A 15,997-nucleotide genomic window follows, 5' to 3' on the forward strand; every position below is an offset into this window, starting at 1 on the left:
ATGGCAGATACTTAAAGCGGAGCTCCACCCTAAAGTGGAACTCACGCTGATCGGAACCCGCCCCCCCTCCGGTGTCACATTTGACACCTTTCAGGGGGGAGGGGGGTGCAGATACCTGTCTAAAGACAGGTATTTGCACCCACTTCCGGCCACACGTCTCGGGCAAAAGACGGGTTTTTCCAGACTTCCCGTCTGTCCCCCGTTGTGTGCTGGGAACACTCGGCTCCCAGCACACAGCGTGTGAGCCAATCGGCGGGCGCAGCGCGACTCGCGCATGCGCCGTAGGGAACCGGGTAGTGAAGCCGGAGCGCTTCACTTCCTGGTTCCCTCACTGAGGATGGCGGGGGGAGCAGCAGAGAGATGAGCGATCGCTCGTCCTCTGCTGCGGACGGCGCTGGACTCCAGGACAGGTAAGTGTCCTAATATTAAAAGTCAGCAGCTGCAGTATTTGTAGCTGCTGGCTTTTAATATCTTTTTTTACTGGCACATCCGCTTTAACAGGTAATCCTATAAGCTTTCCAGCAGTATTTATTACTATCAGGCCCCGTACACACGACCGAGTTTCTCGGCAGAATTCAGCCAGAAACTCGGTTCAGAGCTGAATTCTGCCGAGAAACCCGGCCGTGTGTACACTTTCGGCCGAGGAAGCCGACGAGGACCTCGCCGAGGAAATAGAGAACATGTTCTCTATTTCCTCGTTGTTCAATGGCAAAAGTCGGCCCGCCGAGTTCCTCGGCGGCTTCCACACTGAACTCGACGAGGAACTTGATGTGTTTGGCACGTCGAGTTCCTCGGTCGTGTGTACGGGGCCTAAAACTTGGCCCAAAGATGCCCTGTGAAAAGCTGTTCTACACTTCACTTGTGGGCAGATTGAAAATGGTTAATGCCATCCAAATTGTACTCTATGTATTTCCCTTTGCTGTAATATATGGCCCTGATGTTGCCTACTTCCTTTGGCATCAACCTGTAATAGAAAGGAGTTTAATCTCTTGTCCTGATTCAATAAAATCTTCATAAAGTGTTTTCACTCACCAAGCTGGCCATACATGGATGGAAATTCATCAGGTTCAGCAGGGACCGTACAAATTTTGATCCATGGATGGGCACTGTGGTTGTACAGAAGTGAATCCACTGACTGACTTCTTTAGAACCACCCAGATTTTCCTAGCTTGATCAGTGTTGCAGGCTTTGGCCGGCAGCACTGACCAGTGTATTATGATGGTGGAGAAGTCTTCCGCTGACAGAATATAATGGCTCAGTGGGAAGGGTTCTCCCATCCCCATCGAGCATGCGGAGAGTGCAATCCTGAGTTTTTTTATTCAACCCTTTGGTTGGGCTGCTTTAGTCACAATACCAAAAGCAGGTGTTGGTTTAAAAAAATTCAGCCATCCATGATCTTATAAGCGAAGGTTAGAATAAAAGTGAGTGGGCCGGATTCAGAAAAGAGATACGACGGCGTATCTCCTGATACGCCGTCGTATCTCTGAGTCCGGCCATCGTATCTATGCGCCTGATTCATAGAATCAAGTTACGCATAGATATCCCTAAGATCCGACAGGTGTAAGTGTCTTACACCGTCGTATCTTAGGCTGCAATTTCACGCTGGCCGCTAGGTGGCGCTTCTGTTTGTTTACGCGAGGAATATGCAAATTAGTATTTACGTCGATTCAGAAACGAACGTCCGCCCGGCGCTTTTTTTTTACGTCGTTTGCGTTCGGCTTTTTCCGGCCTAAAGTTACCCCTGCTATATGAGGGGTATGTGCGGCGTATCCTATGTTAAGTATGGCCGTCGTTCCCGCGCCGAGTTTTAAAATGTTTGCGTCATTTGCGTAAGTCGTTCGCGAATACAGCTGGACGTAATTTACGTTCACGTCGAAAGCAATGACGTTTTGCGGCGGATTTTCGAGCATGCGCACTGGGATGTTTTCACGAACGGCGCATGCGCCGTTAAAAAAAAACGTAAAATACGCGGGGTCAAGCCTAATTTAAATAAAACACGCCCCCAACATCCCCATTTAAATTACGCTGCCTTACGCCGCAACACATACGTTACGCCGCCGTAAATAAGGATGCAAGTTCTTTCTGAATACAGAACTTGCGCCCAAAGTTACAGCGGCGTAACGTATCGGAGATACGTTACGCCGGCCGGACAGATACGCTCAGGTATCTGAATCCGGCCCAGTATCTCCATTTCAATTAGAAACTACCTTACAGTAAGTTGTAGTTTATTATGCACATTACAAGCGCCGAGGTTGTAAATCCCTGTTCTTTTTTTTCTTTTTGCTAGCGAATAGGTTAGATATGATTCAAGATTCAACATTTGCACATTGCATGCATTTTCACCTGTGTACTTGAGCTGGAGTCACTTTGTAGGAGTGCATGGTTTTGTCTGTCTGAATTGCAACTTTGGGAAGACTGCAAAACAAGTCAAACAACATTTCAGCTTAAATGAAAGGAAAAATACAAAATAAAACGATATCTGTGAAAAGCACTAGGAAAGAAACAAATTAAAATGAATAAAACAGCACAAAATCAGTGATTTTATTTAAAAAATACAAATCGCTTTTTCTGCTCACCTCATTGCTGACTGTGGAGTCTCTATGCATCATCCTCTGAATCTGGATATCTATACTTGCTCCAGAAGAACATTTCAACAAAGCAGCTGCATGAGACTCCTTCTCCCTCTGCCGAACGATAGCCTCACAACCCAGCCACTCTGCCATAGTTTGTTCATAGCAAGTACGGATTTGCTCATCCACCTATGGCAGAGACAAATGAAGAATGCATAACTGGAATCAGTTCATAAGTAAATCATGTCAAAATTAATGTGAAACACAATACGCCTGAACACACCACAGGAAAGTCCATGAGGAGGTACTCAGATTTCTAGTGCAAAGACAATTCCACAGCAAGTAAACCATTTCATTTGCGAGTACTATGTGACAAAGTATAAATGTCATATGTGAAATCTGGTGCCTGCCATTACTGGGCTCCCTGTGAAAATGCTCATTACCTAGCTGATTTCTAAACACCTATTTCTAAACACACTATTTAGCACATCCAGAAAGACAGATTTTTTGCAAGACAATTCTGGTGGAAGTGTTATGATGTCACCAACTTTCTCCAAATTATAAAGGTCAACAAGTCCAAAGCAACTACCATAAAATTAATGTTATACGTGTAGATGTGAATTTTGTTGACAAAGATATAGTACTGGAGGGTTTTTGATGTTTGTCTCTCCTTCCATATGAATAATAAACACTATTTACTTATGCACTTCCCAAAAGAGTATGTACAAAATTAATACAAAACAGGGCTATAGGCCATATTTGCCAGAGATTTGCTAGACCCAGGCACCTGTTTGTTTCAGTTCCCATCAAGCCCCACTAGAACACTAAAATAATGCAATCCTGATATCTTGTCTCAACAGCCAACTGCAGTAGAATTATACCTCTAGTGTCTAATGTACAAATCTCAATGCTTAACGTGATATTAAACCCAAAATCAAAAAATTTAATATATTGCAGCTTACAAATCATATGTGGTGGCTGCATTCGTTTTTAGGCTTTTTTCTTTCAGTTTTCACTTGGTAATCTGGCCAGTAACACACCTCCTGTATTAAAGTGCCCCCTCTCTGGATGAATGAGAACAGGGGGCACCTTTGGACAGCAGCATTGTTAATCTGGGGAAGGGAGGGTAGTGTTAAATACGCTAACAAATTGAAGCCAAACTCCAGCTCACACTTAATAATTTGCTACAGCAAACGTATCATGATGAATTTAAGCACCCCTATCAGTTTTAAATAGTTTGTCTCAGAACTGTAAACTGATACATCTGGAAGAGATATTCTTTTGGAAAACAACAGACTTACTGACTGGGTCACCAGATGAAAATAGAAGAAAGCCGAAAAAAAAGAAAACAAATGCAGCCATCAAATCTATGAAATTGTAAGCTGCAATATAATAAATGGTTGCTTTTGGGTTTAAAGTGTTATAAAAAACCCACAATAATACAATCAGTGTGTATATGCAGTAAAGTATGCTTGTTATACTCACTGTGGAACCTAAAGGGTTAATCCTGCACATTATGTAAAAAGGTTATTTGAGCCTGCCTTCTCTGATCCTCACCTTTTTCCACAGTCCCCAATCCATCTCCTGATAAGACAGGGCCTTGGATGCACTCTGCACATACTCAGTTCATTGTGTATTGCTAGAGAGTTTTTTTTTTTTTTTTGAGAGAGTGCATGTGATTGGCACATGGCCAATTAGCACTGTCCAGACAGAGGGTCAGGAGTCATACAGCCTCATTGGTCAGTCATAGGAGAATAAAAACTCCTCGTACAAGCTTTAACCAGTGCTTTGCTGGACATTGATAGAAGTCACAAGACTGCTATACAATGCTGATGATAAAAGGTATTTAGAGGTTTATATTTACTAAAATAATTGCATTTCCATGTTCTGCGTACTGTGGGAGACCAGATATAGTGAATGGGTCCTGGGTTTAGTAACACTTTAATACTGCTGTAATACAATAACAGCATATTAAACAATAAGCAAAATGTGAAAGTAGCATAAAATTTACTTTAACCACTTAACCCCCGGACCATATTGCTGGTCAAATACCAGAGCACTTTTTGCGATTCGGCACTTCGTTGCTTTAACTGACAATTGCGCGGTGGTGCGACGTGGCTCCCAAACTAAATTGGCGTCATGTTTTCCCCACAAATAGAGCTTTCTTTTGGTGGTATTTGATCACCTCTGCGGTTTTTAGTTTTTGCGCTATAAACAAAAATAGTTTAGGCTGATACGTATTCTTCTACATATTTTTCTTAAATGGCGTCGATCAGCGATTTTTTTCGGTACTGCGACATTATGGCGGACACTTCGGACACTTTTGACACATTTTTGGGACCATTGGCATTTTTATAGCGATCAGTGCTATAAAAATGCATTGGATTACTATAAAAATGCCACTGGCAGTGAAGGAGTTAACACTAGGGGCGGGGAAGGGGTTAAGTATGTCCCTGGGTGTGTTCTAACTGTAGGGGGGGGTGGCCTTACTAGGGGAAATGACCGATCTTCTGTTCATACATTGTATGAACAGAAGATCAGCATTTCTCTCCCTGACAGGACCGGGAGCTGTGTGTTTACACACACAGCTCCCGGTCCCCGCTCTGTAACGAGCGATCGCGTGTGCCCGGCAGCGACGCGCACGGGAGTCGGGGGCAAGCGGGGCGCGCGCGCCCCTAGTGGCCTGTGCGAGAGCCAACGTATAGCTACGTGCTCTCGCGCAGGGGAGCCGACCTGCCGCCGTAAAATGACGGCGGCTGGTCGGCAAGTAGTTAAAGTGACCCTGATGCAAAAATGAAACTAGTTGTTAAAGCGGTCCTCCACCCTAAAGTGGAGTCCCGCTGATTGGAACCCTCCCCCCTCCGGTGTCACTTTTGACACCTTTCAGGGGGGAGGGGGGTGCAGACACCTGTCTAAAGACAGGTATTTGCACCCACTTCCGGCCACACGATACGGGCGAAAGACGGGCATTCCGTCACATCCCGTCTGTCGCCCGTTGTGTGCTGGGAACACTCGGCTCCCAGCACACAGCGTGTGAGCCAATCGGCGGGCGCAGCGCGACTCGCGCATGCGCCGTAGGGAACCGGGCAGTGAAGCCGCAGCGCTTCACTTCCTGGTTCCCTCAGCGTGGATGGCGGGGGAGCAGCAGAGTGACGAGCGATCGCTCGTGCTCTGCTGCGATCGGCGCTGGACTCCAGGACAGGTAAGTGTCCTAATATTAAAAGTCAGCAGCTGCAGTATTTGTAGCTGCTGACTTTTAATATTTTGTTCCCATGGCACATCCGCTTTAATTTTTTACCTGCAAAAATAGGGTTTTGACTTACCAGTAAACAATTTCTTGGAGTGCAGTACAGGACACAAGACCTTTAGGGCCAGATTCTCAAAAGAGATACGACGGCGTATCTCCATACACGCCGTCGTATCTCTGAGTTGCGCCGTCGTATAGATGCGCCTGATTCTTAGAATCAGTTACGCATAGATTTCCCTTAGATCCGACAGGCGTAAGTCTCTTACGCCGTCGGATCGTAACTGCATATTTACGCTGGCCGCTAGGGGCTTGTACGCTGATTTACGCGTCGAAATATGTAAATCAGCTAGATACGCGAATTCACGAACGTACGCCCGGCCGACGCAGTACAGTTACGCCGTTTACGTTAGGCTTTTCCCGGCGTAAAGTTACCCCTGCTATATGGTGGCGTAAGTGCGGCGTACCAATGTTAAGTATGGCCGTCGTTCCCGCGACGAAATTTGAAAATTTTACGTTGTTTGCGTAACTCGTCCGTGAATGGGGCTGGACGTAATTTACGTTCACTTGAAAACCAATACGTCCTTGCGGCGTATTAGGAGCAATGCACACTGGGAGATTTCCACGGACGCCGCATGCGCCGTTCGTGAAAAACGTCAATCACGTCGGGTCACAGAACAATTACATAAAACACGCCCCCCTGTTCTAAATTTGAATTAGGCGGGCTTACGCCGGCCTATTTACGCTACGCCGCCGCAACTTACGGAGCAAGTGCTTTGAGAATACAGCACTTGCCCGTCTAAGTTGCGGAGGCGTAACGTAAATAGGTTACGTTATGCCCGCACAAAGTTACGCAAAACTACGAGAATCTGGCCCTTAGTCTTTAACCATGGATTATATGCAGTTACGCTCAGGCAATTGGACACTGAAAAAAAAGCCACGCCAAGCTAACTTCACTTTTGAAGCAAGCAATAGAGAGATCAGAAGAACAAAGGGGGGTCCTGTATTCTGTACTGTACTCTAAGAAATGAATATTACTAGCAAGTCAACAATCCTATCTTCCTATTCGTACAGTACACAGGATCTTTAACCATGGAATGTCCAAAAGCAGCCCAAAAAAGGGGTTGACAACACATCTTAAAAACACTGACAGGGCAAAGCAACAAATGGGACAAGAAGGGCTTGACAGCCTCAGGAGTACGGCTTGTTGCACCTTAAATGTAAAAATGGCATTAGAGGAGGCGTTAACATCCACCTGGTAAAACCTAAATGTCTGAACCAGACCAGTTTGCAGCCTTTCAAATCTGAGAAACAGATGGCTGATACCGAAAAGCCCATTAAGGCTGGGTTCACACTACATCGTACATCCATCTGACTTGAATGAACAGGATACTATGGTGCTGTAATCACCAAGTCGGATGTCACAAGTTGGATGGTGATATTCAGGCCGGATTCACACTGGTGCGACAAACGCTCCGACATTCGGAGCTCATGTCGCATGACGTGTGAAAATCAATGTTTTCCAATTGGAGCCGTCTTAACTGGTCCGACTTTAAAAATGCTCCCTGCACTACTTTGGTCCAACTTTGATCCTACTTCATTGAATATCACTGAAGTTGGATCAAAGTCAGATCACCGGCCCCCCACCCTATGTGAATGTGTATGGGGTACATTGTACCCCTACCCATTCACCTGAAAAAAAAAGTGTCAACAATAAAACACACTACACATTTTTACAATGTACTCCATATGCATTCACATAGGGTGGGCGGACCGGGATCTGGGGCCCCCTAATTAAAGGGGGCTTCCAGATTCCGATAAGTCCCCTGCCCGTAGACCCCGACAATCAACAGCCAGGGTTGTCGGAAAGAGGCCCTTGTCCTCATCAACATGGGGACAAGGTGCTTTGGGGTGGGAGGCGCAGGGCCCCCCCGGCTAGGATCCAATCAAATCTTTGCCGAATCTGAAATGTCCTCTAGACATTGGCTGGAAGAGATTGGAAGGAATGATTCTTTAGCAAGAGATCGTCCAAAAAACACACAATGTGTATTCATTAGAAACAGAGTTAAGCTAGGACTGGGTCAAGGACCTTAGTGAAAGCTCAGGATAAAGGGAAGAACAAAAAAAATGCTGATCACCCACTACAAAATGCAGATAACATTGATGAGGAGGAAAGATAGAAAGATGTCTACTGAAGCCAGAAAATTCCTCAGGAGGAAGGCAATTATTAACCAGGCCAATTCCATGCAGAAGCTTTGAACCAGCAGGAATAAGTTGAGATTGTTCAGATTCAGAATGGGCCAAACTTCTCATTTGGCTTGGGAAATATGAAAGGTTCAAGTAGAAACTCTGGGAAAAAAAGGGGGGGGGGTAATCCCAGTACCACAGCTTTAATCTCAGATGCATCACACCTCACTGTACAAAGAAGATTCAAATTGGAAACAAAGAATACGTATACACACACGCACACACACACACACACACACTATATTGTCAAATGTATTGGGACACCTGCCTTTACATGCACATGAACTTTAATGGCATCCCAGTCTAACGCCGCGTACAGACGGTCGTTTTTTGTGATGAAAAAAAAACGACGTTTTAAATCATGAAATAAAACAACGTTTTTGAAACTTCATTTTCAAAAACGACATTGCATACACACCATCGTTTTTTCAAAATGCTCTAGCAAAGCGCGGTTACGTTCAGCACTCTTTTCCATTGAAGCTAGCTTCATAACTTGCTTCTGAGCATGCACGGGTTTAAAAACGTCGTTTTAAACGTTGTTTTGCCCACACACTATCATTTTAATTGACACAAAAAACGACGTTTTGAAAAACGACACAAAAAATTCAAGCATGTTCGAATTTTTTTTTTGTCGTTTTTCAGAAGACATAAAACAACGTTTTCCCCACACCCGGTCATTTTAAATGACGTTTTCAAAAACAACGTTTTTTTTCATCACAAAAAACGACCGTCTGTGCGCGGCATTAGTCTGTAGGGTTCAGTATTGAGTTGGTCCACACCTTACTGCTGTAACAGCTTCAACACTTCTGGGAAGGCTACCCACAAGGTTTAGGAGTGTGTCTATGGGAATGTTTGACCATTTTTCCAGAAGTGCATTTGAGAGGTCAGGCACTGATGTAGAATGAGAAGGACTGCCCAAACTGTTCCCACAAAGCATGAAATTGTCCAAAATGTCTTGGTATTCTGACCTCTTAAGAGTTCCTTTCAATGGAAATAAGGGGCCAAGCGCAACTCCTAAAAAACAACCTCACACCATAATCCCCCCTCCGCCAAATGATTTGAACCAGTGCACTAAGCATAGTCCATAAAGACATGGATGAGCCTTTTTGGGATGGAGGAACTTGACTATCCTGCACAGAGTCCTGACCTCAACCCAAGAGAACACATTTGGGATGAATTAAGAGTGGAGACTGCAAGCCAGGCCTTCTTGTCCAACATTGGTGCCTGACCTCACAAATACGCTTCTGGAAGAATGGTCAAACATTCCTATAGACACACTCCTGAACCTTATGGACAGCCTTCCCAGAAGAGTTGAAGCTGTTATAGCTGCAAAAGGTGGACTAAGACGCCATTAAAGTTAATGTGTGTGTAAAGGCAGGAGCTCTGCCACTTTTTGTGATAAGAGACATTTGAGAGCATGACGTCTGGCAGAGGTTAAAACTCCAGTTTGTAGACCCTATAATGGACATTCTGGACCCAAACATCTGAGATTTCCTGGGACCAGAAGGCCAAAAATACTAGCAGAGGTCCTCCAACTCTGACAAGTGGGGGCACTCCATCAATGAGAAGAGGACTGTAACGACACCCCAAGTATGAAAGGGGTTAAAGTTGTTTAGGACAGGGGTCTCCAACCCCCGGTCCGTGGCCCACTACCGGGCCGCAGCCTGTTTACTGGCGGGCCGCGAAGCATGCAGTGCGGCGGTGGCGGGCGAGCAGAGAGATCGCCGATAGGGAGCAGAATATGACAACACACCGCCATCACCGCACTTCCGCCCACACAGCCAAGCCGCACTTCCGCCCACACAGCCCGGCCAGCGTACCAAGAGGGGGGCGAGGGTGCTTTCTGCACTGGATGCCACACATTAGGGGGGGATGTCAGCCCGGCGCCCCCCTGCCCTCCGTGAGTGAAGCCAGGCAACAGGGGCAGCGCTCGGCGCTGTGACATCCAGGGCAGGGAGATCGAGAGGTGAGCTGTGGCAGGGGGGTTAGTATGTGCGGACTGTGGCATGTGGCAATCTGCATCTGGTGGCATGTGCCAGAGTCTGCTTGGCTGGTGCGGTCAACACAGATATAATATATATACTGGGCCAATTTGGACAAGATCCAATTTACCTACCAGCATGTCTTTGGAGTGTGGGAGGAAAAACCCACGCATGCACAGGGAGAACATGCAAACTCCAGGCAGATGGTGTCGTGGTCGGGATTCGAACCAGCAACCCTTTTGCTGCTAGGCGAAAGTGCTACTCACTGCACCACTGTGCTGCCCATTATGTCCCCCTATTTTGTAGGCAATATAACAAACCAGTCATTATACGGTTCATGCAATTTTTTTTAAACAAAAATATGTAGGAGAATACGTATCGGTCTAAACGGAGATACATTTTTTTTTTTTAAATGGGATATTTATTATAGCAAAAAGTAAAAAATATTGTGTTTTTTTTTTAAATTGTCGCTCTTTTTTTGTTTAAAGCGCAAAAACTAAAAACCGCAACAGGCGATCATATACCACCAAAAGAAAGCTCTATTTGTGGGGAAAAAAGGACGTCAATTTTGTTTGGAAGCCATGTCGCACGACTGCGCAATTGTCAGTTAAAGTGACGCAGTGCCGGAAGCTAAAATTTAGTCTGGGCAGGAAGGGGGTGTATGTGCACAGTAGGCAAGTGGTTAATAACATGTAAAATTATGTGATATTTTCCCATTAAACACTGGTGAATGTAAGCACTTTATTAAGGCATGCATTTGAAAGATTTCACTAAGGCACAATAATACGTATTAACATATATTCAAAAATACTTTGAAAGATTTTATTATAGCCTATATTCTCTAAAAATGTTATATGAAGGTTTTAGCTCTTAAAACTTAAAGAGGAACACACCTTCCTATTCTTTACAGCCACCCCAGCCTCTGATTCATCTGCAGCCAAAGTGTTGCACATTGCATCAGTTATGACATCAAACAGCTATTTGATGATTTGAAAGTTCTGCTGAGAGCACAACAATCTGACAGTTATTCACAGCATGTTTTAACTGTTTTGGGAAACAGATAAATTAGTGGGTTTAGTTCTGCTTAAACATGATCACATATCAGATGTACACATGTCTAATGGGAAGTTCGGCTGTTCTTCTGCCATTTTTTTTTAACTTAGAGCATAAATGGCTTACTTTTTTCTTTGGTTAGATTTCTCCCATTGTGATTCTGTGTGTTCCAATAGCTATTTTTATTTTCCATAGCCATACCATACAACCCCTTTACTGCATGCTATTTTAGAAAAATATTTGTACACCAATATTTATGCCAGACACATTCCTAGCTCTTTAAAAAGTAAAACGCTAATGATTAGCAACACATTTAAAGGAACTGTATGGTCACATGTCTTCTTTATTCTGAGTATCATTTACTTTTCTTTTTTGCTTGCAAACTCTTTGAGAAATTACGTATGTCAGATACTATTACAAAAATAGTATACTTTTGGTAGGCATAAGAGCTGATAAGTTTATAATGTTTTAATAAACAGAGCTCAAATGGAGAAAACATTTTTGTGTTCTAAAATATGTTCATCCTATAACAAACACAAAATAAAATGTAAATTAAAAAAAAAATATATATATATATATATATATATATATATATATATATATATATATATATATATATATATATATATATATTTAATAAAAAAGGCTACATAAGACATATTAGTTCAGTGATCATGCCAGCAATACCATAATAAGAAATACGCACAAAAATAAAATAAAAAATATCAGCCTGTTATTGTATTGATAACAAAAGACCAGATATCCAATTTTGCATGAAAGAAAGAAAGTTACTGCTCCAGGTGGACTGTGTTAGGATGATCAGTATGGTCTCAGAAGATCAAGGGTGCTGGCAATGCACAAGGCAACAAATGGAAAAAGAAAATATGGACAGCCGCACTCCAAAAAACCTTGATGGTTGTCTTTATTTAAAAAAGGAAAAATGCACTACAAAACACAGCACACAACACGGGAGTAAAACAGCTGACGCGTTTCGCACTATAACGTAGTGCTTAATCAGAGCATCCAATTTTGCATGAAAGGTATGCATGGAATCAGAAAGAGTGTGAACAATCCTCTCTGACAACATAATAGCATTGATTCTGTCCTTAATCTGAACACAAGGTACAGATTGATTTTTCCAATTAAACGCAATGGCCTACATTATGGCTACACATAGTGAGTGGATTAATCTTTCTAACGATGAAGGTACATTGGGAATAGGAGCAAATAATAAACACATAGGCGGAATGAGAATAATAGAGTTAGTAAGGTTGACACTCTTTGCAATGTTGATTGTAAATTCTCACAACCCCATAATATATGAAATAAAGTTCCTTTATCATTAAAGCCTCTAAAACAGCAATCAGAGGTCTCAGAAAACATGTTATGTAATCAAGATGGTGTAAAATACCATATAGTTAAAACTTTTATAGCGGTTTCTTTAATGGACATAGAATGTGTGCATTTACAAAGATTACATATCATAGTTGACCATTCATCAAAACAGAATTGTTCTCCACATTTCTGTTCCCATTTTATAATTTATGGCATTTTTTCAACTGTGGGAGTGGATAATATGTTATAAAGTGAAGAAATAAGGCCTTTCCCGCTAGGAGAACTTTTGCAGATTTTTTAGAAGGGAGTAGGAAGTTTAGGTGATGTTAAAGTGTAATACGAGGCAAACAATTGCCTAACCTGATATCTATGCATTTCATAATATTGAATCTTCTTAAGGATATGGAGTCTTGAAAACGAAATAAAACAAATTATCTTGGAGGGAAGAACGGGTAGTACATTTGTTAGACATCCACCAAGAAAAATTACCTGGATTGGAAAAAACAGCGGCTAATTTTGGGTCACCAAAAATTAAGTAATTGGAAAGACAGGGTAAACTAGGTGGCGTTTATGTTTATACAGATTCCATAATTGTAGATTGGGCTACCAAAGAGAGAGTTAAAGTGGATTAAGGCCAACTGGGAAAGTGTATGGGACCACAAAGGTCCTGGAAGACAATATGGATATATTAAACCAATTTCAAATGTAATCCATGGGATCTTGGGGTGATGAATATTCCATTGTGCGAGATGAGAAAATCATTTACTTTTCTGATATGAACATTTCAGAAAAGTCTTATAAATAACACAAACCTCTTTTCTCTCTGCTTCTGTCATACCAAACCGATAATGCCCAAGAAGAAAAGGCCACACTTCCTTTCTGATCTCATGCTGAATGCCTCCATAATAAATTAGTCGTAATAATTCTTTTTCTTCATAATTCTGAGCAACCAGAAAGAAACATTAGTAAAAAAAATTGAGAATGTGGGTCACAATTAGAATATAAATGTAATATTTACTAACATTTTCAACAACTGAACTCTCCAGAAAATGGTGGTTGCCTGGCCGTCATGCACTCTGGCTTCATTCATTTGAGTCACTTTCCATGAACAATAAAGTGGGCGGGATATTTGGTACTGACGTCTCGCCGCTAAGCGATTCCCGGACGCCAGCAGCTATTCATGTGAGTTTTTACTTGTGTTTTACACTGTTTTGTTTACCTGGATTATTACTTGAATAATAAAACTATGGAAAATATTTCCTGGTAAACTTTATTTATGGTGCTCCGTTTAAAGATACCAGTGGAAATTCAACATTGCCGCTTCTAGAAGGATTTCCATGTATGATAAAAGATGTGCTGCTGTAACGGCATCCATCGTCTCTGGTTAGTTTGCCCTTTTTCTTGAAGGTGGCAGATAGCTATCTGGGCATGTTTGGAATGCTGTATCTATGTTGAATCGAGCGGTTTCACCAGATCTACATTTTCTTTTTCATATTCATGCACAAATTTGTTTGGACATTGTTGGAACTGATTTGTTGAATTTTTTCTTTTTTTCTATGCTCAAATCAATAAGACTGTGATTTAACTGTCACTCTATACATATGTTGGCGCTACACTTGATATACAAGTTTGATTGAGGTTCGCTATACTGCCTCTGTGTCAGTTGCCTTTTATTTTTCTTTATTTAGGAACAGCACAGATTTTGTCATGTATTTAATAAAGTAGATTAGAGTGCCTGACTTTCCTAATCTGCCTACTTTTGGGTTAGTGACTCAGAAAGTATAAAGTCATTATAACAGCAATACAAATAGCATATTAATACCTTCATACCTCCTGGCCCAAAATAGTAAAAAAAAAATGTTTTATATTTATATAAATATATATATATATATATATATTTACAATAAATGTATGGGCATGTGTGTTACTATAAAGAAAAAGTGGTTGATGAGCACAATAACAATTACACCTAAGGTGTCTATTAATGACTATAAAGACTATGGGCCAGATTCACAGTCAGCTTACGCCGACGTATCTGTTGATGCGCCGCGTAAGTTTTGTGATGCGCCGTCGTATCTATGCACCATATTCAGGGAACAAGATACGCCTGAATTTTGCCAAGATACGACGACGTAAGTCTCCTACGCCGTCGTATCTTGGGTGCATATTTACGCTGGCCGCTAGGGGCGCTTCCGTTGATTTACGCGTTGAATATGTAAATGAGCTAGATACGCCGATTCACGAACGTAAGCTACTCCGTTTATGTAAGGCGTACGTCCGGCGTAACGTTACGACTCATAAAGCAGGTGTAAGTCATGTTACGGTATGGACGTCAGAACAGCCGTCGGATTTTACGTCGTTTACGTAAGTCGTACGTGAAGGGGGCTGGGCGTAGGTTTCGTTCACATCGTTGCCATTGAGCCGTCGTATCTTAGGGCATAAATTCGACGTGATTCTGAGCATGCGTACAGCGCTTCATTTACATGGGGTCACGATTCATTATAATACAACACGCCCACTACCAGCCTACTTTAAATTACGTGGGCTTACGCCGGCCCATTTACATTACGCCGGCGCACATATGGAAGCAAGTGCTTTGTGAATACTCAGCTTGCCTACGTCGATGCCTATATGAGATGCCTATATGAGATGCGCTACGCCGGCACAAAGATGCGCGGAGCTACGTGAATCTGGCCCAATTTGTGCCTTTAAATGTGTTCCAAAATTATAACATTGAGTCAAAGCTCAGTGTACACACCGTCAATCAAATCATATGAACAAAAAACCATAACAAACTAATAGTAAACAACAATGTCTGTGTACTGAACAGTAAACAATATACAACAGTGAATCCTAGTCACTGGTTGCTGGTGCATTCAATAAGGTGTATCGTAAACAGTCCATATAGTGTATCTTGACATTCAAGCAGAAAGAACTTTCCAAATATAAATCTTCCTGGTAGTGGGCTCACAGAGCGCTTACCTTGAAACAAGGAAAAAACAGCTTTAAATTGCTGAATTCCAGCCTCTCAGACAGATCTTGGTTGCTGTGTGCAGGTATCTGATGCAGGCTGTGATGGGCTTCAGGAAAATGAAGACTCCCCGACAGGTCAGGTGTATAAGCAGACCAAGCCAGAATAAAATGTAGAAAATTAAAACCAACAGGATCCTCTGATGAAGTCACGAGACGTGACGACACGCGTCAGGAACAGCCCACGTGATCGGAAGTGATGTGAGTCCGTCCCCCAGTCCGTTTGGATGCTATACCATTTTTCCTGTTGGTTTTAATTTTCTACATTTCATTCTGGCTTGGTCTGCTTTTACATCTGACCTGTCGGGGAGTCTCCATTTTCCTGAAGCCCATCACAGCCTGCATCAGATACCTGCACACAGCAACCACGATCTGTCTGAGAGGCTGGAATACGCCAATTCTCAAACGTACGTCCGCCAGGCGCATTTTTTTAGTTCGCGAATAGGGCTTTGCGTAAGTTACGTTCACGTTCGTAAAAAACTTTCGTAAAAAGCGCCAATTACGTGGGGTCATACCAGATTACCATACAACACGCC

The 15,997-nt window shown here is 42.7% G+C and overlaps 1 protein-coding gene across 2 annotated transcripts in view; it reads right to left on the minus strand.

The window, feature by feature from the left end:
* The window catches only part of SGSM1 (small G protein signaling modulator 1), a 270,220-nt gene that overhangs the window by 39,607 nt on the left and 214,616 nt on the right, over positions 1–15,997 (minus strand). For both annotated transcript variants that reach the window (XM_040351471.1, XM_040351463.1), the window contains 3 exons: positions 13,244–13,372; positions 2,577–2,759; positions 2,344–2,415 (listed from right to left, as the gene is read on the minus strand). In XM_040351471.1, the coding sequence (XP_040207405.1) occupies positions 2,344–2,415; positions 2,577–2,759; positions 13,244–13,372 (384 nt within the window). The remainder of the gene's footprint in view (positions 1–2,343; positions 2,416–2,576; positions 2,760–13,243; positions 13,373–15,997) is intronic.

Source organism: Rana temporaria, chromosome 1 (genome assembly GCF_905171775.1).
Source record: "Rana temporaria chromosome 1, aRanTem1.1, whole genome shotgun sequence".
NCBI classification, from domain to species: Eukaryota; Metazoa; Chordata; class Amphibia; order Anura; family Ranidae; genus Rana; species Rana temporaria.